At 34.5% G+C, this 27,890-nt stretch overlaps 1 protein-coding gene across 2 annotated transcripts in view; it reads right to left on the bottom strand.

Annotated features, from left to right (window-relative positions):
- Positions 1–27,890, bottom strand: part of VPS13B (vacuolar protein sorting 13 homolog B) — a 1,996,594-nt gene that overhangs the window by 790,819 nt on the left and 1,177,885 nt on the right. For both annotated transcript variants that reach the window (XM_053715243.1, XM_053715242.1), the window contains exon 25: positions 21,914–22,117. In XM_053715243.1, coding sequence (XP_053571218.1) covers positions 21,914–22,117 — 204 coding nt within the window. The remainder of the gene's footprint in view (positions 1–21,913; positions 22,118–27,890) is intronic.

The raw sequence follows: 27,890 nt of genomic DNA, 5'->3' as shown, positions 1-27,890 counted from the left end.
GGGGGGGGGGGGTGCTGTTGTAGGTGTGTAGTGGGTTTGTTGAAGGAGAAATGGATGCAGTAATGGTCGGTCCAGTGGAGTTCGCTGGTGAGGTTGACTGAGATTTAGTTGCCTGAGGAGAAGATTGTGTCGAGGGTTTGCATGCGAGTAGGGTGTTAGTGTTTTTTCCACTTCCGCTCTTCATTGACTTCTACCTTCAGATTTTTGTGCGTGTCAGCTTAGCTACTTTTAACGCTGGGTACCCGATGGCTCCACTCGTAGTCTAGTCATACTATTTAGTGCACACACATATCATTTAGTGCACACACTATCACACACACACATACCATTTAGTGCTCACACATTCTATTTAGTGCACATTCTAACACATTTAGTGCACACAATAACACACACAAAACGTTTAGTGTACACACGTACCATTTAATGCACACACTAACACACATGTACCATTTGATAAGATTTAGTGCATACAATACACACATACTATCTAAAGCATACACATGTACCATTTAGTGCACACATTAAAACACATACCATTTATTGCACATAACACACACACACACACACCATTTAGTGCGTATAACACATACATACCATTTAGGGCACACATGTTCTATTTCATGCAAACACTAAAACACAACTGTGCCACAATAATATACATATACCATTTTGTGCACACACGTACAACTTAGTGCTAATGCTAATAAACATACCATTTATTGCACATGGTAATAAACATACCATTTATTCCACATGCTAATAAACATACCATTTATTGCACATGGTAATAAACATACCGTTTATTGCACATGGTAATAAACATACCGTTTATTGCACATGCTAATAAACATGCCATTCATTGCACATGCTAATAAACATAAACATACCATTTATTGCACATGGTAATAAACATACCGTTTATTGCATATGGTAATAAACATACCGTTTATTGTACATAGTAATAAACATACCATTTAATGCACATGGTAATAAACATACCATTTATTGAACATGGTAATAAACATACCATTTATTGAACATGGTAATAAACATACCATTTATTGAACATGCTAATAAACATACCATTTATTGAACATGCTAATAAACATACCATTTATTGAACATGCTAAAAAAACATACCATTTATTGCACATGGTAATAAACATACCATTTATTGCATATGGTAATAAACATACAGTTTATTGTACATAGTAATAAACATACCGTTTATTGCAAATGGTAATAAACATACCATTTATTGAACATGGTAATAAACATACCATTAATTGAACATGGTAATAAACATACCATTTATTGAACATGGTAATAAACATACCATTTATTGAACATGCTAACATACCATTTATTGTACATGCTAATAAACATACCATTTATTGCACATGCTAATAAACATACCATTTATTGCACATGCTAATAAACATACCATTTATTGCACATGCTAATAAACATACCATTTATTGCACATAGTAATAAACATACAATTTATAGCACATGATAATAAACATACAATTTATAGCACAATAATAAACATACCATTTATTGCAAATACTAACACACATACCAGTTAGTATGGCTATTTCACAAAACTATATCCAGAGTTATTATTTTAAACAATGTGAATAGGTTCATATAATTAAACTTCAGTCATTATAAAGGATGTCTACTTACTGCAGATAGTTAGCAAATGACTCACCCATTGTGTTGTAATGCTGTTCTCAAATCCACAGGGAATTGTGTGAGATACATTCAAAGGTAAACCATTTATAATTTGAGATTTTATATAAATAATCCTATACTAATGCAGTGCAGGTTTACAGTATAAATCACTATACTAATTATTTATGTGGTATTCATGAAAGAATGATCTGAGATCAGCAGGGAAATGCCACATTCCTTTCTCTCTTTATAACTTAATAATATAAGCAGTGCCTTATCATGGGTATTTTTGGCTACAAACAATCCCAAAAACTTGACAACCACTTTAAAGGCCAGAGAATGATTCTAAACATGTGCAGTACAGGAAAGAAATATTAAGGTTGATTTAAAAGAAATCCAGACCCCACAAAAACAGGTTCAGCTCTCAGTTTATTACATTTTCCCATCACATTTTTATATTGCTATTTATTTGGGGGGGGTCTTATTTCTTCTGTGAAATTCACAGGCTTCCATTTTAGGTATCATAAAGGGGATTAATGCAAAAATCACCATTTAAGTTTTTTTCTTCTTCTCTTTAAAATAACAACAACTAAAATGGTCTGTGAAGTGATGCTCATAGGCCTGAACCCATATAAGTAATATATTATCAAATGCATACTTAGCATTACACACTGGATATCTATATCTAGATCATAAGTGTATTCAGTATTACAGCTACTGAAATTAATAAATATATTTTCTTATCAAATCGTCAGTAGAATAAAAATTAGTAAATTAACATGGAAAAGCTGATTGTATAGCTCATCCAATGAAAAATTCTGGATGAACAAGAACTTAATAGCTATTTACATGCAAACCAAATTTCCTGTTACTTTCACCTTTATCGTTTTGTATACTCATACGAATCTGATGGCTTTTTAACAGATATGAAGGAGTAAAAATTAAACGTAAAGCTTATCTGTCACTACTTACACAAGGTCAGTGTAACATATTAAGCCTACGTTAGTATAAACATGTTATGGTGTGTAAGTTAGATCCTGCTATTTTATTATACAGAATCTTCTGAGAGAACTCGCTTCTTTCCCCCTTAACAAATATGGAAGATACGCAAGAGAACAACACCTGTGCTAGTGAGATTTGCATAGAAGGGAACTTCAAGCTTGATATCAGTGCAAGTCACTTTCTCCACTGTTATTATTATTATTATCGGTTAATTTAAACAAGTAATAAATAAATTAAATAAACACATATGTAGTTCATGTAAACTAAGAAATAATAAAAAGCAATGTGGTCTGTAAGTGCCAATGGCTGGTAAGATCAATGTGATCATTTTAAACTACATAGCTACAACAATAAATACATTTCCAGAAAATAGTTTTACTTGGAATTAGTTTGCATAGAATTATGAATTATAGAGAGTTAGATGGGGGTAGTCATTCTGAAATTGTGAGCTTTTCAGTTCACTATACATATTTTTTCTTATCAAATACATAAAAGAACAACAATTAAGCGTGGTGATATATGTTATGTCTGAAAATAATGTGAGGTAAAATCCATTTACATTTAACTTGAAACCAGTACAGTAGTATCGGTGGTGCACCTATTGCTAAGGCTTATTAGCTGCTAAGTACAAATGCTCAGTAAGCATCAGCCAATCAGCATTAGGAGGAAGTACATATAGGCAAATTAACCTTGGCAGGAAGTACACAAGTGATACAGATGTATTAGTTTACATTTTCAAAGTTTTACTTCACTTTTCAAGGATAAACAAAATCACCAGGTTTAAATGCTTCTAAAGAGTCCCTTTAAATAATACAAGACCAGACACAGGTATGACATCATCCACTGGCTGCATGACTCTAAATTTCAATGCGAAACTCGAAGTAAATATGGTGAAATAACATGGCTATTAGTAGTTTTTGCAATGTGGCAGCTCTGCAAAAGCAAATATTAAGTATAAATATGTCAGGAATCATATCTAAGGGCTACTGTGTATTGACATAGAAAAGAAAATGAGAACATGCAATGGCCAAAATCCAAAGAAAACAAAAATTACAGAGAATAAGAAGGGAATGTGAGGTGAATCATTGTCTGTGCAGGAGAAATCTATGTTAACAGACACATTTTAAAACTACTTTTGATAATGGGGTGAATATGACATATTTTATTACATATCACATGGAAAGCAATGGTTTTCAAAATGCTAAGATCTCCTGGAGCAAATTCTTTACAAAATGAACTGCTGCTTTCATTTGTTGCTTTTAGCATACGTTTTCTGTTGATAGTCCCTCCCATGAAGTGCGATTAGAGAGCAGATGAGACCCGTAAGGTAGAATTATTACTACAGCTTAAGTCATAGTGCGTGTTGATTACTATTGACATTTTAGAATTTATATAATTTCCAGTTCTTGCCTGTGATAGCTCATACTTCACCAGTTTATGTTTTTAAGTAACTCAAGCTCAGTGATGTGCAACAGAGACCAGTGATTCTTTGCTACCAAGTTTTTCATTCCAATTGTAGTTTGATGTGTAACAAAAAACAACAGACCCATTTTAAGGTTGTCACTCATAAAATGTTATCCCATTGATGAAGATCATTTAAAGGTATATTGACCCCATAATTTTTCTTTTGTGAGTCAGATAGAGAATGCAATTTTCTAATTTATTTATATTATCATTTTTTATTCATTCTCTTGTTATATTTTGTTAAAAAGCAGGGACATATGCTTAAAGGGACACTGAACCCAATTTCTTTCTTTTGTAATTCAGATAGAGCATGCAATTTTAAGCAGCTTTCAAATTTACTCCTATTATCAATTTTTCTTCGTTCTCTTGCTATCATTATTTGAAAAAGAAGGCATCTAAGCTTTTTTTTTGTTTCAGAGCTCTGGACAGCACTTTTATTGGTGGATGAATTTATCCACCAATCAGCAAGGACAACCCAGGTTGTTCACCAAAAATGGGCCGGTATCTAAACTTACATTCTTGCATTTCAAATAAAGATACCAAGAGAATGAAGAAAATTTGATAATAGGAGTAAATTAGAAAGTTGCTTAAAATGTCATGCTCAATCTGAATCACAAAAGAAGCTTTTGGGTACAGTGTCCCTTTAAAGTGAAAGTCAATCCTAGCATTTTACAAACGCTAGGATTGACTAATGAAACAAATAATATAAATTATGCTTACCTGATAATTTAATTTCCATCGTGGGGAGGAGAGTCCAAGGCTTCATTTATTACTTGTGGGAATTAAGAACCTGGCCACCAGGAGGAGGCAAAGACACCCCAGCCAAAGGTTTAAATACCTCCCCCACGTCCCTCATCCCCCAGTCATTCTACGAGGGAACAAGCAACAGTAGGAAAAATATCAGGGTATAAATGGTGACAGAAGGATAATATTAATTTTAGGTACCCCCACCGGAGCAACGGGTGGGAGACGTGTATTCTCCTCCCTACGATGGAAATGATATTATCAGGAGCAATTGCATAGTGGAGGATATAAGAACTCTAATATTTATTGATAGAGAGTTATGCTATTCTGGCGTGCCTTCTGTTATATTCTTCTATGGGTTCCATTTATCAGTTGCCGGGGAGACAGGGTTTGATCCCAGGAACATGTCCACACGGCATTGCAGCATTTATCATTACACAAGTGGCTGCTTGGCTACGCTGTCCCCCTGCCCCGTCGCAGCCAATTAAATGCGAACAGGAGCTGTCAATCATCCCAATTGAATCTGATCGGGATCATTTAACCCCACCATACTTGAGCCACTTAACTAGTGTTTCAAGCCTGAAATACTGAGGTCTGGAAGCAGCATCCGCAGCTTAATAAATGGGACCCTATATATCTAACTGCGCTTATTTTACTTATGGGAGTGGCACCTACAACACTATTTTCCTGGATTCAATTTTGTCTGCTAAAGGCCACTGTAACTGTACATGATGGAATATATGTGTTACCAATATGATCAGTGGAGATATTGACAGGATTTTAAAGTATAACCCAAAAGCCCAGAAAATAGCTTTCTATATTATATTATGATAAAGTTAAGTATTTACAGGTCTTTGTAACAGAAAGTAGAGGACAAACAACAGATCTTAAACTGGATTTGTAAATGATGAAGTTCACGTGGCCAGAGGTAGGTAGATCAAATGGTAACTGTATTACTACTTCTGACAAATTGGGAATTGAAGGCAACAAATCCAACAAGAACTTACAGCAGATTATTTAAGATGGTATGATAACAGTTACATCATACAGGTTTTGGCCAGCAGGCACAATAGAGAGGCATGGCCGTTAGTTGCAGCAGGCTGGTATAGGCAGCAGGCACATAAAACAGACTTGACTAGCAGGTCAAGACAGCAAGTTCAGAATGGAACTAAGCAGAAGCTAACAGCTGCTTAGATAAGAGAACACCCAATTACAGCGATGCTGCTGTTCCGTTTTATAGCATTTGTAGTTTTAGTGGAGAATGCAATGGCGCTGGCAAATAGATATATGACTACATACACAAGCAGGCACTCTCACAAGATTAGGAAACAACAAAATTCAAGATACAACACTCCAAGGATTTCTCAAACTGTGCTAAACCCTTATAAGGTAACAGTCCTCCAAAAACATTACCTTTAAAAAGCAAAATAGAACAAAAAATAAGGGGAGCGATAAAAGAAGCAGAAAGAGATCTAGATATATTAAACATGTCAATAAAGTATCATTGTACACAAGTTATGTAGTATATTGTAAATAAGTAGCAAGGTGAAAAGGTATAGCATTGTTTATTAAATAACAATGTTGTTATAAGATCAAGAAGTGTGATGCAAGCATCAAAAATAGCAATGAATAATATGTGTTATTCTATTTTTATGCTAGGGGATGTAAAACCAACTGGGTGGGATAAATAAAATGCTCAATATGGGAATAGGGAGCATACAGAGCAATAGTTAGTACATCATATATAATATACATATCATTGATGGCATAAAATCAGATGAGCAAATAAATGCATAAAATACATATGAAAGCAAAGAGCAAGGCTCTAAAATAAGGAATGTTCCAGAGTAACTGTTAGAACAAACGTTCCTTGTGGTATTTAGAACTGGCTTAGCGATATCTTATACGCACAGTCCTATCTGTTTGTTATGGTTCCAGGCGATTGGCTATAAAGTATACTTGTGATGGTTGGTCACGTGACTAACTTTAAGCCAATCAAGAGGCTGCTTTTACCTGACTTGAGCAAATCCAATAATGGCTTTACTGGGCTTGTTTTTTGAAAATATTGTGCTTCTTGGTAGCTTGATTATGGGAATTCCAGAGTCCGTCCAGATAATGGAATTGTTGTTAAGGTGATTATTAAGGTGATTATTTAAAAATAAATTCTAGTACAGGAATTACGCATATATCGTACCCTCATGAGGTTCAGAGAGTCTGATGCACCTGTAAAGAATAATGTACAAGGAGAGTCTAAGGGCTACAGATAGATGCCGGGACAGGGATTACGCATATGAAGTGCACTCGTTATACACAAAGTGACTAATGCACCTGACCTACTATTGATGCCCCTCAATTTAAAATGAGAATCATAGAATTGGGGTGAGCAGATACACGCGTTTCAGCCATTCCGGCCTTTATCAAGATGCTCACTAAGTGGAGGGCCTGGGTTTAAATGTGTTTCAGTGTTCTTAGTATTCCTCCAATTGGTTGTCCATTTGTTGGGTATAGCCAATCATGGTGCTGGGTTTATTAGTGCACATAATTGAGTGTAAGGTTTCGCCTGTTAGTGACTTAAAGGGACAGTCTAGTCAAAATTAAACTTTCATTATTCAGATAGGACTTGTAATTTGAATCAATTTTCCAATTTACTTTTATCATCAAATTTGCTTTTTTCTCTTGCTATTCTTAGTTAAAACTAAACCTAGGCAGACTCATATGCTAATTTCTAAGCCCTTGAAGGCTGCCTCTAATCACGTGCCTTTTAAATTCCTTTTCCACACAAAGAGATTGAAAGTACACGTGGGCCATATAGATAACACTGTGTTCAGGCACAGGGAGTTATTTAAGATTTAGCACATTACAATGCTAAATGCAAGACAATAGATAATAAACAGTCACAGTCATGTGATCAGGGGGGTGGAAGAAGGTTCTTAAATACAAGGTAATCACAGAGATAAAAAGTGTATTAATATAACTGTGTTGGTTGAGCAAAACTGGGGAATGGATGATAAAGGGATTATCTATCTTTTAAAACAATAACAATTCTATTGTAGACTGTCTCTTTAAACCTTCCTGGTTCAGTGTCAGAGGTATATATGAACACAATTTATATGAACATAATTTGTATGAACAAAATTTAACATATTTACGATCAACATATATAGTAATATAACACAAAACAGCGGTAAGTTTGTGTGTTACAATAGAGGTTGGGGAATTAATCACAATTATAAATATATTGTTACAGTGAGTGAAGCATATAAGCTAAGTAAGGGGAATGTGTACCTGGTGATGTGTTTCTAGGATTAAAGGGACAGTGCTAAGTGTGTGATCATTGTTTGTATAAGTATCCTATCCTAGCGTGTTATAAAAAAGATTATGTGGAGACAGTTTATAATATTTTTTTTTTAGAGTTTTATAGAGCTAACTCTCTATAGTGAGGTAACAATGTTAGTGCTCAATTATTATAGAGGAGATCTCTTTTGCAATATAAAAAGTAATAAAGAGGTTAAGGGGAATGTTGGATCTTTAGTGGGATTAATTAGAATGGAAGAATGTATGCCTTTTTATTCATATAGGGGTGTGTAGGTAATCAAAACCTCTTTCTGTGATAAAGAGTGATTTACTTAAATAATGGGAAAAATATATATAAAAAATATATATTCACATATGAGAAATTACTTACATATAAAAATATATTCAGATTATTAAAAAGTAGTATTAAAACACCTACATGTATTTACACAAAATGGTATGTGCGTACATACAAATATGGAAGATTAATTTGGGAAAACATACAAAATTATTATAAAAAAATATTATTAATAAAAAATAATAGAGATAAAATAAAAATAGTATGAAAAGCAAAAAAAAATGGAAATAAGGATATAATTGAAAATAAGGATATAATTGAAAATAAGGATAGAATTAAAAATAGATAGAAGGGAGTGGGGATTTAAAATAAGAAATTCAGATTGAATTTTGAATTTAATCCAAATGGGTTGAGTGTTTTGATATTATATATAAATTCCACTTCTTGTCTAGATAATAAAGTCCCCATGTTACCTCCTCTTTTATTTAAATTAAGTTTTTTTTTTAATGCCCCAGAATTTGAAATGTTTCTGGTTTGCATTATGATTTCCTTAAAATGAGAGTATAGTTTGGATTCATGCTCAATTTTTAAAATATGTTCACACATCCTCTCTCTTAATGGTCTGTTTGTTTGACCAAAATATAATAATTTACAGGAACATTAGATACAGTAAATTATATTTTTATCAGTACATCTGATTAATTCTTTGATTTTCAAAAAATACCCTGTATTTTGCGATTTTATTTATTTTTGGTGCTGTATTGACATGATTTACATGTGTTGCAAGGAAAAGAAAATTTATGCTTACCTGATAAATGTATTTCTTTTTTGACACGATGAGTCCACGGATCATCTTAATTACTAATGGGATATTCACCTCCTGGTCAGCAGGAGGAGGCAAAGAGCACCACAGCAGAGCTGTTAAATAGCTCCTCCCTTCCCTCCCACTCCAGTCATTCGACCAAAGTTAGCAAGAGAAAGGAAAAGCCAAGGTGCAGAGGTGTCTGAAGTGTACAATAACTCACAAGCTGTCTTATAAGAACATGGCGAGCCGTGGACTCATCGTGTCAAAAAAGAAATACATTTATCAGGTAAGCATAAATTTTCTTTTCTTTTTTATGACACAATGAGTCCACGGATCATCTTAATTACTAATGGGATTCAATTCCCAAAGCTAGAGAACACAGATGATACGGGAGGGGCAAGAACCTTTCTCCAAAAAGCAGCCTCAGACGAAATAAAAGTATCAAATTAGAAGAACCTTGAAAAAGAGAGAAGAGAAGACCAATATTGCATCCTTGCAAATCTGTGCCACAGAATCCTCATCTCTGTGTCCATGAGGAAGCAACATCTCTCGTGGAATGAGTTGTTACTCTTTCCGGAGACTGCTGTCCAGTAGTCTCAGATGTAAAACGTATGATACTCTTCAGTCAAAAAGAAAGAGAAGTAGCCTCAGCTTTCTGTCCCTTACGTTTTCCTGAGAAAACCACAAACAAAGAAGAAGACTGATGAAAGTCCTTAGTCACCAGTAGGATAAAGTGTTAAACACACGGACCACATCCAAACTGAACAGAAAAAGGATTAGGACACAAAGGAGGAACAACCATCTCCTGATTAATCTTCCGATCAGAAACTACTCTTAGGAAGACATCCTAAGTTAGTACGAAAAACTACCTTAACTGATAAAATATAAGGTAAGGAGACTCGAACTGAAATGTCGAGAGCTCCGACACTCTCCGAGTGGAAAAAAGTGCAACAAGAAACAAAACTTTCCAAGATAATAAGGAAAGCATAGGCTCAAACGGAGCCCCCTGAAGAAATTTCAAGAACTAAATTAAGACTCCATAAAGGAGTAACTGGTTTAAGCACAGGCCTGATACTGACCAAGGCCTGACAAAAGAATTGTACACCTCGGACGTCCGCCAGACGTTTGTGCAACAAAATAGATAAGGCCGAGTGGTGACCCATTAGGAAACTCGTCGATAAACATTCTCCAAACCAATTGGAGAAAAGACAAAATTTTAAGAATCCTAACTCTACCATGAGTAGTCCTTGAATTCACACCAACAAAGATATTTACGCCATATTTCATCGTAAAGTCTTCTAGTTACAGACTCACAAGCCTGAATCATGATCTCTATGACCGAGACCTCCGTCTGAACAGAATTAAGCGTTTAATCCCCAAGCAGTCAGTTTCAGAGAAACTAGATTTGGGTGAAGGAAGGGCCCGTGAATTAGAAGGTCCTTACTCAATGGAAGTCACCAAGATAGTAAAGATGACATGTCCACCAGATCTGCATACCAAGTCCTCACTTTACCTCTTCCTATCACTAACATAGGCAAAGAGAATGACTAAAGTGGGAGGGAAGGGAGGAGCTATTTAACAGCTCTGCTGTGGTGCTCTTTGCCTCCTCCTGCTGACCAGGAGGTGAATATCCCATTAGTAATTAAGATGATCAGTGGACTCATCGTGTCATAAAAAAGAAAAAGGCCTACTAGTTTTTCACCTCTTAGGTCACAATCTTTTTTCATATTTGTATCTTTATTTACACTCGGTATATGAATTGACCTTTTGATATATTTTACTTCCATTTATCTAAATGACAGCTCTCATTATGGATATAGTTGCTAACGTCAATAGTTTTGAAATAGGTTTTAGTGTGTAGTTGCTTTTCGATCAGTTCTCTCTCTATGTCTAAGAAATGTATTTTTTGGCTGCTATATTAATAGGTAAAGGAGATACCCATATTGTTAGTGTTTATATCTGTCATGAATGTTTCTAGTAGTTCAATGTCCCCTCTCCAGAAAATGAATTTGTCATCTATATACCAACAATAGTGCACAAGGTTCGCTCTCCAGGGTGCTTCTTCAATGATCTGTTCTTCGAAGAAGTCCATAAATAAGTTTGCATAACTGGGAGCGAACCTTGTGCACATTGTCGTCCTTTTAATTTGTAAGAAAATTTCTTCGTTGAATAGAAAACTGTTATTATTAAGAATGAAACTGATGCATTTGAGTAAGAAATTGTTCTGTTCTGTGGATAACTCAATATCTTTATCTAGGAAATGTTTTGTGGCTGATGATCCAAGTGTATGAGTGATATTAGTGTACAATGAATTAACATCCCATATTACTAAGATGTAATTGTCTTGCCATATTAGGTTTTTATTCATATTCAGAGTTGAGTAAAATACCTTTTTCTTTTGCCTCTTAATATAGCACCCAATTTTAGTTCCTGTGTTTTAAGGGGGTTATTCTTTAGCTTTTTGTAAAAGGTGGTGTCATTAAGGAGTCTGCCAGCTTCTTCTAAATAGTAGCTGGTGTCCAGTATGACAATACCCCTTCTTTATTGAGCCTTGCCCTTTGCTTTCATATGTATTTTATGCATTTATTTGCTCAACTGATTTTATTCTATCATTGATATGTATATTATATTATATATATGATATACTTACTATTGCTCTGTATGCTCCCTATTCCCATATTGAGCATTTTATTTATCCACCCAGTTGGTTCTACATCCCCTAGCATATTAATACAATAACGTATATTATTCATTGCTATTTTTTATGTCGGCATCACAATTTAGATGTAAATTTTGATCTTATAACAACATTATTATTTAATAAACACACACAAAAGATTGCCTAATGCCAATTTAAAAAAAATAATCTAGCTTTATATAATAATTAACATTGAATATTTTCAGAGCTGCTTGTTATGAATAGCTAAACATTTGTAAATGACTAATAATTGTTATTGTAGCCTTTATATAACTAAATAATTTATTAAACCCATAATTCTCCAAAAAAATATTCACATTATTAATAAAAGTGCATTATTAAATATTCTTCCTCCTCTGTTAGTCATTGAAACACTTACAAAATGTAAAAAAAAATAAAAAAAACTCTTAACACGCTTTTAGCATAATCAAAACAAAAATATAGACCTAAAAATGTTGTATGGAACATCAATTTTCCACTGCCTGGAAAAAAAAACATGTGGGTTTCTTATTGACAATCTGGTAGAAATGTGTTCGCTTCACTTACAAAAACGATTGTTTTTACATTTGCTTTCTACTCTCATGGTGTTGTATTAAATTGCACCAGCTCATTTTTCAATTGCCAAAAGCAATTTCCCAAACACTTTGCCCCACCCTATGCTCAGTGCTTTGCCAGGTTACTAGAATGCCGCAGCCAAATAAAGCAGCCCTGGGCAGGAAATGTCTCTAGTGTTTTTTATTCTCCAGAAGCAGAGGAAAACTAATGAAAGGTATACATGTGTGTATGGACTCATACAGGAAACACGATACTGGAATACCTGTGGTAACGCATTGCACCTGACTGGATATGCTCCACTTGCAAATTAGATTGCTCTCTTTATGCTGGCTAATGTGCAAGCTTGTAAAAAGGAACAAGTGAATATGATTATGGCTTATTACAAAACTGTCCATTTACTGTTTAAAATGCCTGAAGAACAAAGCATACAATATCCACCCAAAATCACCTGTGTGACCAGGAATAAATCACTCAACAGCATGTGTTTTGTCACAATACTGCATACATTGCTACTATAACTGTAACATGCACACTATTTTTATTTATTTATGAGTTGTTTTTTTTACTAAATTTGCATCAATTTAAATTTGTTTTTAGTCATTTTAATATGAAACAAAATATATATTTATATAATGAGTGATAAGCAGTGGTAAAATATTGGAAGGAAGACTGGCAAATTTATTTTAACATAAAATTGCAAAACGACACACATTTTTACATCTTTCTAGGAAAGTACTACCGATTAGGTTGTATTGAAGAATATAGCTGCTGTTTGAGTTCAGTGGTTAACAAAACGAGCAAGAAACTTCAGGCTTTAGTGTTGTTTGTTAAAAGATAATTCAACTCAATAAAATGTATAATAATTGAAAGTATAACATTATTACAATAGACATTTTATCTTTTGCTTCTTTTTGCTGTAAAATACATCTGAAAATGATGCTTGTTCTGTCTTGGGATAATACTGAAATTTTTGTGAACTAGTGTTTAGTTCTTTGTGAACTAGTGTTTAGCTCTTTGTGAACTAGTGTTTAGTTCTTTGTGAACTAGTGTTTAGTTCCTTGTGAACTAGTGTTTAGTTCCTTGTGAACTAGTATTTAGTTCTTTGTGAACTAGTGTTTAGTTCTTTGTGAACTAGTGTTTAGTTCCTTGTGAACTAGTGTTTAGTTCTTTGTGAACTAGTGTTTAGTTCTTTGTGAACTAGTGTTTAGTTCTTTGTGAACTAGTGTTTAGTTCTTTGTGAACTAGTGTTTAGTTCTTTGTGAACTAGTGTTTAGTTCTTTGTGAACTAGTGTTTAGTTCTTTGTGAACTAGTGTTTAGTTCTTTGTGAACTAGTGTTTAGTTCCTTGTGAACTAGTGTTTAGTTCCTTGTGAACTAGTGTTTAGTTCTTTGTGAACTAGTATTTAGTTCTTTGTGAACTAATATTTAGTTCTTTGTGAACTAGTATTTAGTTCTTTGTGAACTAGTGTTTAGTTCTTTGTGAACTAATATTTAGTTCTTTGTGAACTAGTATTTAGTTCTTTGTGAACTAGTGTTTAGTTCTTTGTGAACTAGTGTTTAGTTCCTTGTGAACTAGTGTTTAGTTCCTTGTGAACTAGTGTTTAGTTCCTTGTGAACTAGTGTTTAGTTCCTTGTGAACTAGTGTTTAGTTCTTTGTGAACTAGTGTTTAGTTCTTTGTGAACTAGTGTTTAGTTCTTTGTGAACTAGTGTTTAGTTCTTTGTGAACTAGTGTTTAGTTCCTTGTGAACTAGTGTTTAGTTCTTTGTGAACTAGTGTTTAGTTCCTTGTGAACTAGTGTTTAGTTCTTTGTGAACTAGTGTTTAGTTCTTTGTGAACTAGTGTTTAGTTCTTTGTGAACTAGTGTTTAGTTCCTTGTGAACTAGTGTTTAGTTCCTTGTGAACTAGTGTTTAGTTCTTTGTGAACTAGTGTTTAGTTCCTTGTGAACTAGTGTTTAGTTCCTTGTGAACTAGTGTTTAGTTCCTTGTGAACTAGTGTTTAGTTCTTTGTGAACTAGTGTTTAGTTCTTTGTGAACTAGTGTTTAGTTCTTTGTGAACTAGTATTTAGTTCTTTGTGAACTAGTATTTAGTTCCTTGTGAACTAGTGTTTAGTTCTTTGTGAACTAGTGTTTAGTTCTTTGTGAACTAGTGTTTAGTTCTTTGTGAACTAGTATTTAGTTCTTTGTGAACTAGTGTTTAGTTCTTTGTGAACTAGTATTTAGTTCCTTGTGAACTAGTGTTTAGTTCCTTGTGAACTAGTGTTTAGTTCTTTGTGAACTAGTATTTAGTTCTTTGTGAACTAGTGTTTAGTTCTTTGTGAACTAGTGTTTAGTTCTTTGTGAACTAGTGTTTAGTTCTTTGTGAACTAGTGTTTAGTTCTTTGTGAACTAGTGTTTAGTTCTTTGTGAACTAGTGTTTAGTTCTTTGTGAACTAGTGTTTAGTTCTTTGTGAACTAGTGTTTAGTTCCTTGTGAACTAGTGTTTAGTTCTTTGTGAACTAGTGTTTAGTTCTTTGTGAACTAGTGTTTAGTTCTTTGTGAACTAGTGTTTAGTTCCTTGTGAACTAGTATTTAGTTCTTTGTGAACTAGTGTTTAGTTCTTTGTGAACTAGTGTTTAGTTCCTTGTGAACTAGTGTTTAGTTCTTTGTGAACTAGTGTTTAGTTCCTTGTGAACTAGTGTTTAGTTCCTTGTGAACTAGTGTTTAGTTCCTTGTGAACTAGTGTTTAGTTCCTTGTGAACTAGTGTTTAGTTCCTTGTGAACTAGTGTTTAGTTCTTTGTGAACTAGTGTTTAGTTCTTTGTGAACTAGTGTTTAGTTCCTTGTGAACTAGTGTTTAGTTCCTTGTGAACTAGTGTTTAGTTCTTTGTGAACTAGTGTTTAGTTCCTTGTGAACTAGTATTTAGTTCTTTGTGAACTAGTATTTAGTTCCTTGTGAACTAGTGTTTAGTTCTTTGTGAACTAGTGTTTAGTTCTTTGTGAACTAGTGTTTAGTTCTTTGTGAACTAGTATTTAGTTCTTTGTGAACTAGTGTTTAGTTCTTTGTGAACTAGTATTTAGTTCCTTGTGAACTAGTGTTTAGTTCCTTGTGAACTAGTGTTTAGTTCTTTGTGAACTAGTATTTAGTTCTTTGTGAACTAGTGTTTAGTTCTTTGTGAACTAGTGTTTAGTTCTTTGTGAACTAGTGTTTAGTTCTTTGTGAACTAGTGTTTAGTTCTTTGTGAACTAGTGTTTAGTTCCTTGTGAACTAGTGTTTAGTTCTTTGTGAACTAGTGTTTAGTTCTTTGTGAACTAGTGTTTAGTTCTTTGTGAACTAGTATTTAGTTCTTTGTGAACTAGTGTTTAGTTCTTTGTGAACTAGTATTTAGTTCTTTGTGAACTAGTGTTTAGTTCTTTGTGAACTAGTATTTAGTTCTTTTTGAACTAGTGTTTAGTTCTTTGTGAACTAGTATTTAGTTCTTTGTGAACTAATATTTAGTTCTTTGTGAACTAGTATTTAGTTCTTTGTGAACTAGTGTTTAGTTCTTTGTGAACTAGTGTTTAGTTCTTTGTGAACTAGTATTTAGTTCTTTGTGAACTAGTGTTTAGTTCTTTGTGAACTAGTGTTTAGTTCCTTGTGAACTAGTATTTAGTTCTTTGTGAACTAGTGTTTAGTTCTTTGTGAACTAGTGTTTAGTTCCTTGTGAACTAGTGTTTAGTTCTTTGTGAACTAGTGTTTAGTTCTTTGTGAACTAGTGTTTAGTTCTTTGTGAACTAGTGTTTAGTTCTTTGTGAACTAGTGTTTAGTTATTTGTGAACTAGTATTTAGTTCTTTGTGAACTAGTATTTAGTTCTTTGTGAACTAGTATTTAGTTCTTTGTGAACTAGTATTTAGTTCTTTGTGAACTAGTATTTAGTTCTTTGTGAACTAGTGTTTAGTTCTTTGTTAACTAGTATTTAGTTCTTTGTGAACTAGTATTTAGTTCTTTGTGAACTAGTATTTAGTTCTTTGTGAACTAGTGTTTAGTTCTTTGTGAACTAGTATTTAGTTCTTTGTGAACTAGTATTTAGTCCTTTGTGAACTAGTATTTAGTTCTTTGTGAACTAGTATTTAATTCTTTGTGAACTAGTATTTAGTTCTTTGTGAACTAGTGTTTAGTTCTTTGTGAACTAGTGTTTAGTTCTTTGTGAACTAGTGTTTTCCTCCCCATCCTTCCTCACCTTGTCTCTAGTCGTTTGCTCTTGCAAGGTAGCTAATTAGCTATTCATTAACAAACATGATGGGAAAAACATTTTTTTGCAATAACAGTAGGCATATTTGGTAGTTTAGGTGTGACTAATATGTATTTATAAATACTGTATATATTGGCATATTTGGTAGTTTAGGTGTGACTAATATTATGTATTTATAAATATATATTTAGCTTTTAGATGGAGATTAGGAAGAAATACATGTTTGTTTAAATAGTTTTAACATTTGTTTAATAAATCAATGATCAGGGCAGGAACTAGGGTAAACAACAATCAAGAAACATTAAAAAGAATGTGTTGCTGGACTGCAAAAGAATGTAAAATTTAAAAAAAAATGAAGTGGAAGACTGCAAAAGCCGTAAATTCAGGCGTGATGAACAAAACTACAGTGGTAACATTTTGCCGGTGGAATCATCAGAGGAGACACAATGTGGGGCGATAATAACGTCAGACGTCAACCTGGGAATGTCTCACTTGACCTTGATTCAGATTCTGGATCGACTGCAGCATCTGGTCAGTCAAACTCAGCTACACGCTCCAATGTCCCTGCGCCTTTTTTAGCACATGAAGAGAAGGCAGCCGGAGAAGGAGGAAGATGCGGCACGGCAAGGGGGGAGAGCAAACACCATCATGAACTTGATGATTTTGAAGTCCAAGTACCAAATAAGGGATTTTCATTTTGTCCTACTGAATGACCTAATTCCTCTTTATTGGAACTTGATCTAGCTCATTTCTATAGATCATTAAGATGGAAAGTATTTTTGGCTATCAGAAAACTGAGTTCAAGATCACTAATGCGGACTATGAGTCTAAACAGGACGTTAAGACCAATGTTTTGGATATCAAGGAAATGTAGCCACCAATAAGCAAGCGCTACTCAGGGTGCTGAACCTAAAATGGGCCCGCTCCTTAGCTTTACATTTCTGCTTTTTAAATAAAGTTAGCAACAAAGAAAAATTGATAACAGGAGTAAATTAGAAAGTTGCTGAAAATTGAATACTCTACCTGAATAATGAAAGAAAAACTTTGGGTTTAGTATTCCTTTAATGTTGTTGAGCAGCAATTTGATTAGTAAAGATAAAAAGCATAACAAATGTTGCACTAAAATGTAATGTAACTGCTGCTGAGAACAAAATACTTAAAGGGACACTAAACCCGATTTTTTTTCTTTTATGATTTAGATAGAGCATGCGATTTTAAGCAACTTTCTAATTTACTCCTATTATTATTTTTTCTTCATTCTCTAGTTATCTTTATTTAAAAAGCAGGAATGTGATGCATAGCAGCCGGACCATTTTTGGTTGGGAACCTGGGTTATGCTTGCTTATTGGTGGGTAAATGTAAGCCTCCAATAAGCAAGCAATATCTATGGTGCTGAACCTAAAATGGGCTGGCTGCTAAGATTTACATTCCTGATTTTAAAATAACGATAGCAAGAGAACGAAGAAAAATTGATAATAGGAGTAAATTAGAAGTTGCTTAAAATTTCATGCTCTATCTGAATCATGAAAGAAAAATAATTCAGTTCAGTGTCCCTTTAATGATCTTCAGAATGAAATGTCCATTACCATTAAACAGGCTGATAAAGGCGGGACTTACTGTAGTGATGGACACCTCAGCATATAAAACTGAGGTGTACCTGTCAACTACAAAATGGATCAACTTATGAGAAATTGACAATTGATCCCACTTTGGCAATTCAGAACAGGCTAAGATACATGTTATATAATGCACTTAAGAATGGTATTATTAGCAAGAAAGAAGTGGATATATAGTCCCGCCTCCTATGGTGCACCTAAATTGCATTAAAATCCTAAAAAACAATCAGGCCATCCCATTGTTGCTGGGATTGGCTCTGCTTTAAGCAACACTGTTAAATTTTTGGATAAGGTATTGTCCCCTTTAGTTGTGAAGAGTAAGTCATATATAAGAAAGATACAGGGGTGTTCCTTAATATTGTTAAGACAGTTACTAAAGTTTATGATGATGTTACGCTGGTGAATTGGGACGCGACCAGCTTATACACGGTTATTCCTCATGATACAGGTATTGAATGCATCGAACAATAGCTGGTATTGTGTGGTAAATATGAGACGCAAAAGGTTTTATTTATGATGGGTGTGTTGGAGATGATCCTAACTTGTAACAATTTCTTATTTGATGGGTCCTTCTACCTCCATTTATGTCCACAGACCACTGAGGAAATCTGTATTCTCTCTATCAGCAAAACGCGTTGGGTAATCGCCAGCCCATCAACCATTTTTTAGGAGTACCGAGGTGGACCGACCCCACTATCCAACTGTGCACAAGCGGACTCCCAGACTCATCAGAGGAATGTTTGTTTACTAGGCACACACAGGGTATTAACGAGGACTTCCATATGGGATTTGATAAGCGCTGTACACTTATTTTTTCAGTGCATTTTTTTTAGCAGGTTTGTTCCATGTAACAAATTACTACATGAATCAGAGGTGCACTGTTTCCTTTTTTGTTTCAGATTACCTTAAAAAAAACAGATTGTGATGGGGTTGAATATGGTCCTACATATGTATTGATTGGTTCTTTTTAATTGGAGTTGGTATATGTGAGTGATTTTTCACTTTGTAACTAGCTTGACAAAGGCGCAGGTGCCCCAAAACTCTGCTATTTCTAGCTAATAAAGGAGTTCATACCTTATATTGTAGTGTGCAGCCTTTCCTATTCTTTTGAAAATTACAGTTTAGATTATTTTAAAATATATATTTTTAATTGAAATCTTTTGCAAAGCAATATATTATGTATGATGCATATTTAAAGTGATGGTAAATTCACTTCCATAACTTCACATAGTATGAAAACTCTTCTCCTAACTAGCATATTGATATGCTTATTTTGTCAAATCTACTTTTAATACTGAGCGTTTTTGTCAGGCTCCGTTACCTGATTCAATGCAGCCTCTCTGAATAATTTTCCCTTAGGTTTCTTTGACTGGCAGCTGTTTCAGCCAATCAGAGCCGCACCATGCGCCCCATGTAAGTTAATAACAGCAAACTCCCGTGCTTGGAACTCAGGCTGGAAGTTGAACTGCGCAAACGCAACTGCTACGCTATTTGCGCAACATAAACAGTGAGGCTACTTACAGTATGTTAACAGTAAACAATGTAAACAAGAGGCATCAGCAGAGATCAACCTCCCAATGGTGGTTGTGGGATAGAGAGACATTGGGCTTCATTAATGAAGCTGGGGCTGCTGCTTCGGAGGCCCATCATTGCAGGCTCGCCTGAAATGGAAGTTAAGAAGCAGCGGTCATAAGACTGCTTCTCCTTAACCTGTCTCCCTGAAATCATCCCGATTCAATGGGGATGATTGACAGCCCCTGCTAGCGGCCGATTGGCCGCCAGTGAACAGGGGGCTGCATTGCACAAGCATGTCGAGCAGACATGATTCGCGCTCAACATTTAATAAATTTACCCCATTGTCTCTTTAGGAATTCCACTACACTCTGGGAATCTTTAAGTGAGATGTTTCTTAAAATCAGAACTGATTAATTACATAATGAGTTCACTAATGGGGCATATATTTTCCAATAGTCACTGTATTCTAAACATCTAATAAATGATAAAGGCACTGTACCACCTTGGCTGTTGCTACAGAATATACAGCTATGAGCTATTAATTGCTCCTTTGGAAAAAATCTGGGCCTGGAAATGTAACGATACAAGGAAAGCAGCTTATGTGTAAAACAAAATCCTATAATGAATCCTTCTTCCCATTTCCAAACCACAAGTGAGTGAATCATGAATATGGAAGGCTTCTGTCGTGCAGGGAAACTGATGACTGAGTTTTTCTTGTACCTTCCTATCCCAGCTATTTCATTAAAAAACATCTCATCACAATACAGCTGCTCCTTTTTAAAGAGCTAATGTTTATCTGTAATCATTTTGCAAATGAATGTGTATAATAACATCTTGTAACTTATAATTCCATTTATTATTAATAAAGTTATTTCATAACTGTTTCCAACAGAGCATGCAGAAGACAAACAAAACATGAGTTGTCACACGGAAGAGGTTTAGCTATAGGTAAGTATAAATGTATCATATTTACTAGTGGTGGGTTAGCAGAGGTAGGGAGAAAAAAAAGCCATTGACAAGGCCTAAGGAAACAGAAGAAAGGGACAGAACACTTTGAGATTTTAATTTGAAAGGTTAGTTATGTGTAGTAAAATAAATTTGTAGCAAACTTTCATTCTTTATTTTGTCCCTTTTTCCTGTAATTTAGCTCTGAAAATTGACAAATATATTTATTTATATTTAAAATGAAACAAATATTCGAAATTTGTGGAACATTTAAATTAGTTTTTGTTAAACAAATGTAAATGTCCCTTTGCTACAGGTGAAAAAGTTCACCTGTAGCATTATACTTACCTCAAGCGAGCTGGAGAGCCGCGCTAATCCCGACCCTTCTTCTTAGAGCCCTTCAATGCAGGGGGATCCGTTGCGCTAAGCCTCCTATAAGCATAGTCCATTGCTCTAAGGAGGGGGGGTTAGCACTCTCCAACTCGCTAGCGGTACACATTTTAAACCCTAAAGGTAATTTAAAGAAAACAAATCTATACTAACATTTAATCAGTATTTCTTTGTTTTCTTAAAATGTAGTTGTGTGTTCTTTCGGATATTAGTTTTGTAACAAAATGAAAGCACATACCTGGCTGATATGTTATTCTATAGCAAGACAATATAAATATCTTGTAATTGCACCTAAGACCACAGATGGTCTTTACCGCTCAGGAGCATGTTCATGACTCTGTGTGGTCACTAAATGGTTAAGTAACAAATATGTATTTACTCTGAGAATTTCAGCACATAAAGATACAGACATTCTGTAACTGTTGTCATGTTCTAGTTACGCTTAACTAATCATCTTTAATTATTGCCATTCTAATAAATAAATGAATAAAAATAATACTGAATAAGTTGATTATTAAACCTGGGAATACATTTGTCAGCTTTCATTTCATATTATTCAGAGAAAGAGGTAAAATTGTGTTAAGAAGGTTAAACCCCCCCCCCAATATATCAGTTTCATTCATGAGTTCGCCACAGTACCAGCTTTGCCTGAGTCACATGTTTTATGTGCTGATAGCACAATCATTTTTCAGAAACACTTACCTCAGTAGTGGTTCCAATGTCGGCAGATGGACTGCATGTGCTTGTATCTGGAGGGGCTGTGCCAATGCTGCTTCTGATAGGAGAGCTGGGAGTCAGACCTGCTGCAGAATCACAGTACACTGCAGATTGGTGCAGGATACCTCTTCTTTGTATCTTCTCCCATGCTTTGCTCATAGAGTCAGTTAATTGGTACATAAGTTCAACCTGCAAAAAGGAACAATTTTTATTTCAAATATATAAAAAATTAAAGGAAAAAAAATGGATAGTGATTCTAAAAACATATAAATATAGTGGTGAATGTATAAAAATCTTACAAATGCTAGAAACCAATCCATAATCCATTGGTATTTAACATTGCTGGATTTCAAAAGATCTGAGGCCAGAGCTTAAGAGAAACCCATTGGCTACTCTCACTGGTTCCTCCCTTGGCTACCGATACTGCCCCCTCTGTATACATTCTGTAATTGCATACACTGGGGTTAATTATATAGCATGTAACCTTATAAAGGTGATGCAATTATACCTTGCAAATCCAAATATAAAGATGAGTTATACAAACTGCATTCACACAGAAGAACAGCTATAACCAGTAGTCAGTTAAAATATATGTCTATACATGTGTACATATATATATATATATATATATATTAATGTATTTATGTGTGTATATATGTATTTATAGAAAATATATACACATATTAACACATTAATATATATGTATACACATACAGATATATATATATATATATATATATATATATATATATATATATATATGTGTGTGTGTGTGTGAGCGCGCATTAGAGCCCTTTGCCATTAGGTATATGAAAACATTATAAAACAGATTTATTCAATATTCATATTTAATAAAGATTTTAACTATGTATTTACTGTAAATATTTGACATTTGCCAATGTGAATATGCTATGTTGTTTGGCGATAGGTGTTCTTTTCCATCAATTTTCTTTTCTTCATTGACTTCTATGGGAATGAGAAAATGCAATGTTGTTTGCACGATAATGGTTGTTATTTTTTTATTTTTTTTCTCCATTCATTTCTATGGGGAAAAAACATGCACGCACATGCGCAATTGTGAGTTAGATTTTTTGCGCTATTCAGGTAACCAATAGATCAAAATACGTTTTTGTTTTTTTTAACTTGCGGAAAAGGCTTAAAGGGACACTCAATCAAAATTAAACTTTCATGATTCAGATAGAGCATGCCATTTTAAACAACTTTCCAATTTACTTCCATTAACAAAATGTGCACAGTCTTTTTATATTTAAACTTTTTGAGTCACCAGCTCCTACTGAGCATGTGCAAGAATAAGTGTGTATGCATTTGTGAATGGCTGATGGCTGTCACATGGTACGTGTATGCATTTGTGATTGGCTGATGGCTGTCACATGGTACAGGGGGAGTGGAAAAAGACATAACTTTTAAAATTGTCAGAAAAAAAATCTACTACTCATTTGAAGTTCAAACTAAGTGCTATTGCATTGTCTTGTTATTTTGAATTTGTTGATTATGCAAATCTACTGTGTTGACTGGTCCTTTAACTATAGCAGAGTTTTTCACAATCGCTTGCAATCAAGCCCAAGGTGTTTACTGTCCCTTTAACCGCTGATATCTGTATTTATTAATATAATTGTGGTATCTACCAGTGTAAACTACAACACCTTGAACCTCTGCATGAAAGCTAAAAGGTTAACGAGAATATTTTGTTTGGACAGTTTAATGTCCTGAACTTAGCTTTTTATTGAATCTGAAGATATAGGTTGATATGACCTAAAAGCAAAACCCCAAAATAAGAGTGAAAAGGCTCAGCACTAACAAAGCGTGCGCTGACCAGTCTAGCAGCCCGCAGGGAAATGTCATTTCAGTATTCACATAACATATTGTTTAACTTGCTCATTGTTTGACTCTGCTCTAAGATATTTACATAAGCTTTTGTAAATAAGCATTAATCACAGAATTTGTATGACAGCATATTGCCATTCACTGTATAAAGTATGGTTGGGTACAAAAATGCAAACACTTTCTATAAGCACACCACAGCTGGCTAACACAGTGCTTAAAGGGTGGGGGCTGCACTTAGACGTAGTGTCAGTTTGGGGACACATGCACAATGTAAAAGGCTACATCAATGGCACAAGTGATAATAGTTTCCCTTTCTTTGTGTTGCTTTATGAAGTGCTCTATCTCATTGTAAGTGTAGGTTAGACACATTGCACCCTCACAAACAGAATCACTGAGTCCCAATCTGTCTGTTCAGCAACAACACATACTGTTATATATATTGCAGCGAGCCACTCTGTACAATAGGGGACACCAACTATTTAATGCCACGTTTTATGTTTATTCTTTATTTTGTTTAATAAAGTATACAAAGGGTATATTGTGAAGTTATTGTCATTTAAATAAGTGAATTATCTTCAAAATCTAAACACTGGGCCACATGCAATAGTCACATAATGGAAATTAAGACTTTTATAGGAAACATGAAGAACATGATTAGACATAGACAGATGGTTAAATGAAAGTATAAATTCTTTAAATATTGTAGACATTAACTATACGGGTTCCAGAGGAATAATGGTCAGACGTGCATTTCTCTATTTCGGGCATATCCGAATGCCAAAGATGGCGGCCACAAGCCGCATTTGGCAATTTTTAGAGCTGGCTTAATTCTTGTGAAAGTGCAACACACTAAGATCTGGATTTGCAGTTTCACAAGAATAAATCCTGCTGCAAAAATTGCCAAATGTGGCTTGCGAGCCGCTATCTTTGGCATTCAGATCAGTCTGAAATAGACAAATGCATATGTCTAATACTATCTGAAGGAAGAGACTTCAGTTTAAAAAACTTTCACAAACTTGTTGAAGTGTTACAAATCTGAAACGAATGGAAACCAACATTTTATTGAACTAAAGAAAATAAATTTAGATTAAACCACAATTGTGTTCTGATACTGGAGCTGGGCAATCCTATCTAATATCCAAACATCTTTAAGAACTTTTAGAAAATAAATAAATAAAAACTTTACATTCAACTGGATACCGAAATAAAGGAAATTATATGGTTTTCAAACTGTCTGACAACCAGTAGAATGGTAGGAGAGGGTTATGCAAGTGTCATAGGTTTCTGTGTAAGTTTCAAGCTAACAAAAGAAGGAAGGGTTGGACTGGGACCAAAAAATAGGCCAGGGCTTTTGAAGAATGAGTAGCCCACTCCCACCCCTTTTTGTTATTTAACCACACCCCAAACTGTCAAGTATAATGTACTGTCACTGTATTTTGGAAATTAGTTGTAATTAAAGGGACAGTCTACACCAGAATATTTATTGTTTTAAAAGAAAGATAATCCCTTTATCACCCATACCCTAGTTTTGCATAACCAACACACTTTTTACCTCTGTGATTATATTGTATCTAAGCCTCTGCAAACTGCCCCTTATTTCAGTTCTTTTGACAGACTTCCATTTTAGCCAATCAGTGCGGTCTCCTAGGAACTCCACGTGTGTGAGCAGTGTTATCTATATGAAACACATGAACTAACACCCTCTAGTGGTGAAAAACTGTCAAAATGCCCTGAGCTAAGAGATGGCCTGCAAGGGCTTAGAAATTAGCATATAAACCTGCTCGATATAGCTTTCAACTAAGAATACCAAGAGAACAAAGAAAATTTGGTGATAGAAGTAAATTGGAAAATTGTTTAAAATTACATGCCCTATCTGAATAATGAAAGTTTATTTTGGACTAGACTGTCCCTTTAAATAATAAAAAGTGAAATTAAGCTATTGAAGTTTACAAATTACAATTTAAAAATATTTGCTTATTGCTCATCAACCTGAGTGGTCACAGGTATCTACTCAAAATAACAGGCACCTAAGCAGGGAGGGACTGTCCCGACCTGGCCCACATACACAGCAAGTTAGAGAAAAGCAGGGCAGGGCTGGCCTACAACTGGCCCAACATGCAAATGCCCTATATGCCCTATGCTCAGTACAGGTCTGCAAAAAAAAGCATTAAAAGGGACACTGAACACAATTTTTTTCTTTCATGATTCAGATAGAGCATGAAATTTTAAGCAACTTTCTAATTTAGTCCTATTATCACATTTTCTTTGTTCTCTTGCTATCTTTATTTTAAAACCAGGAATGTAAATCTTAGCAGCCAGACCATTTTAGGTTCAGCACCATGGATAGCGCTTGCTTATTGGAGTCTTACATTTGCCCACCAATACGCAAGCATAGCCCAGGTTCTCAACCAAAAATGGTCCGGCTCCTATGCATCACATTCCTGCTTTTTAAATAAAGATAACAAGAGAACGAAGAAAAACACCCAAAAAGGCCCAAGATGTTAAAAAGGACTTCCGAAGAAAAGATAGATTGGTAAACTTGGATTATTAAAAATAAATAAAAAATTACTTGAATGTGATGAATTCCTGGATGACAGCCTTCTAAGAATATTCAAAAAAATATCTTAATGAGTTTCAAACTGGTTTAATCAATGACACTGTAAACCAAATCCCAAAATGAATCTTTAATGAAACGTATAATGTATTTGCTATCAGAAGAAATAATTTAAAATGTATAAAAAAAAGCACAGTATTAATAAACCATTTGTTTTGCTGTACATTATATTAGAAGTTTTCTTCAGTGCACTGGTGTTAGGAGCTTGTGCAAATGGATTGTTATAACACTGCCACATGTATTACCCCAAATAGCTAAGCAATTAAAGTAATTCCCAAATTGGTGTGAGGTCTCTCATATGCTTTACTTTGGCAACACTTCTGACACTTTTGGTAGCAATACAATTACTATTAGTCAAAGTTACTTTTTTGAAACCTAACTCTTCTCACTTTTTTGTAACCTAACCCTTTTCAATGCTGGACAGCACAGCAGGGAACTGTCTCTCTGTAATTGTATAATTAATTCATTTTCTTTTCAGTCTGTAAAAACTAATACAAATTGAATTAATCACCAGATTGATTTATGTGTAAACAGAATAACACATGATGCAGCTGTAATTTGTGGCCTCATTATAAGAGAGATTGCCGCTAATCAAAGTATACACGAGGTGGATAAAACATTCCAACTGTACGAATCAGACAGACTATAGAATGGCGGACATGGCAAAAATCCAATTATAATCAGGTAATATAACAGACACATTTCATGGTTTCTAAGAAAGAAATCAAAAGTTAAAGCGATAGAAAGGTCAAATTTGAAATTTGCATGGCTGCATTTTAATTTAAAATAGAAGCATTTTTGCAATATACTTACATCAGCAAAAATGCTTCTAGTAAAAGTTATTACCAGTTTTTTGTGGCATATGCACATATGCTGTGAGGACCCGTGCACCAGTATGCAAACACCACACCTTTTCAGAGAGTCAGTGGTTGCGTGTATGACAGAAATTATGGGGTCTCTTTAACATTTGCTGTGAGGGCATGATTCAATGTAGCGAATCATGTCCGCCCGGCACCGTTAAATGCCAACAGCATATGATGTGGGCATTTAACATTGCACAAGCATTTCTTGTGAAATGTTTGTGCAATGCTGCCCCTTGCACATTTGCGGCCGCTGCTTCTTAACTTACGTTTCCGGCGAGCCGGAAATTACGGGCGTAGAAAGCAACATCCACTGCTTAATAAATCTCACCCCTAGTCTTCACAGAAGCAATACCCATCATCCTCAGTGATCTGAGCTTGAATACTGGTGCACAGGCCCTCACAGGATATGTGCGTATGCCACAGAAAACGTAATAACTTTTACTAGAAGCATTTTTGCTAATGAAAGCATATTGCAAAATGGTTCTATTTCAAATAGAAATGCATGTATGCACATTTCAATTTTACCTTTCAATCCCTTTAAAAAATAAAAAAAAAATACATCTCTGGCATTACTGCCAGCCTCAGCACCAAACCATATTTTTTTATTGCCTGTGGAATTATATGTAATTCATGTGTTTTT

This window comes from Bombina bombina, chromosome 5 (genome assembly GCF_027579735.1).
Source record: "Bombina bombina isolate aBomBom1 chromosome 5, aBomBom1.pri, whole genome shotgun sequence".
Taxonomy (NCBI): Eukaryota; Metazoa; Chordata; class Amphibia; order Anura; family Bombinatoridae; genus Bombina; species Bombina bombina.
Note: the sequence above shows the minus strand (reverse complement) of the source record. Positions and strands in the feature narration are given on the sequence as shown.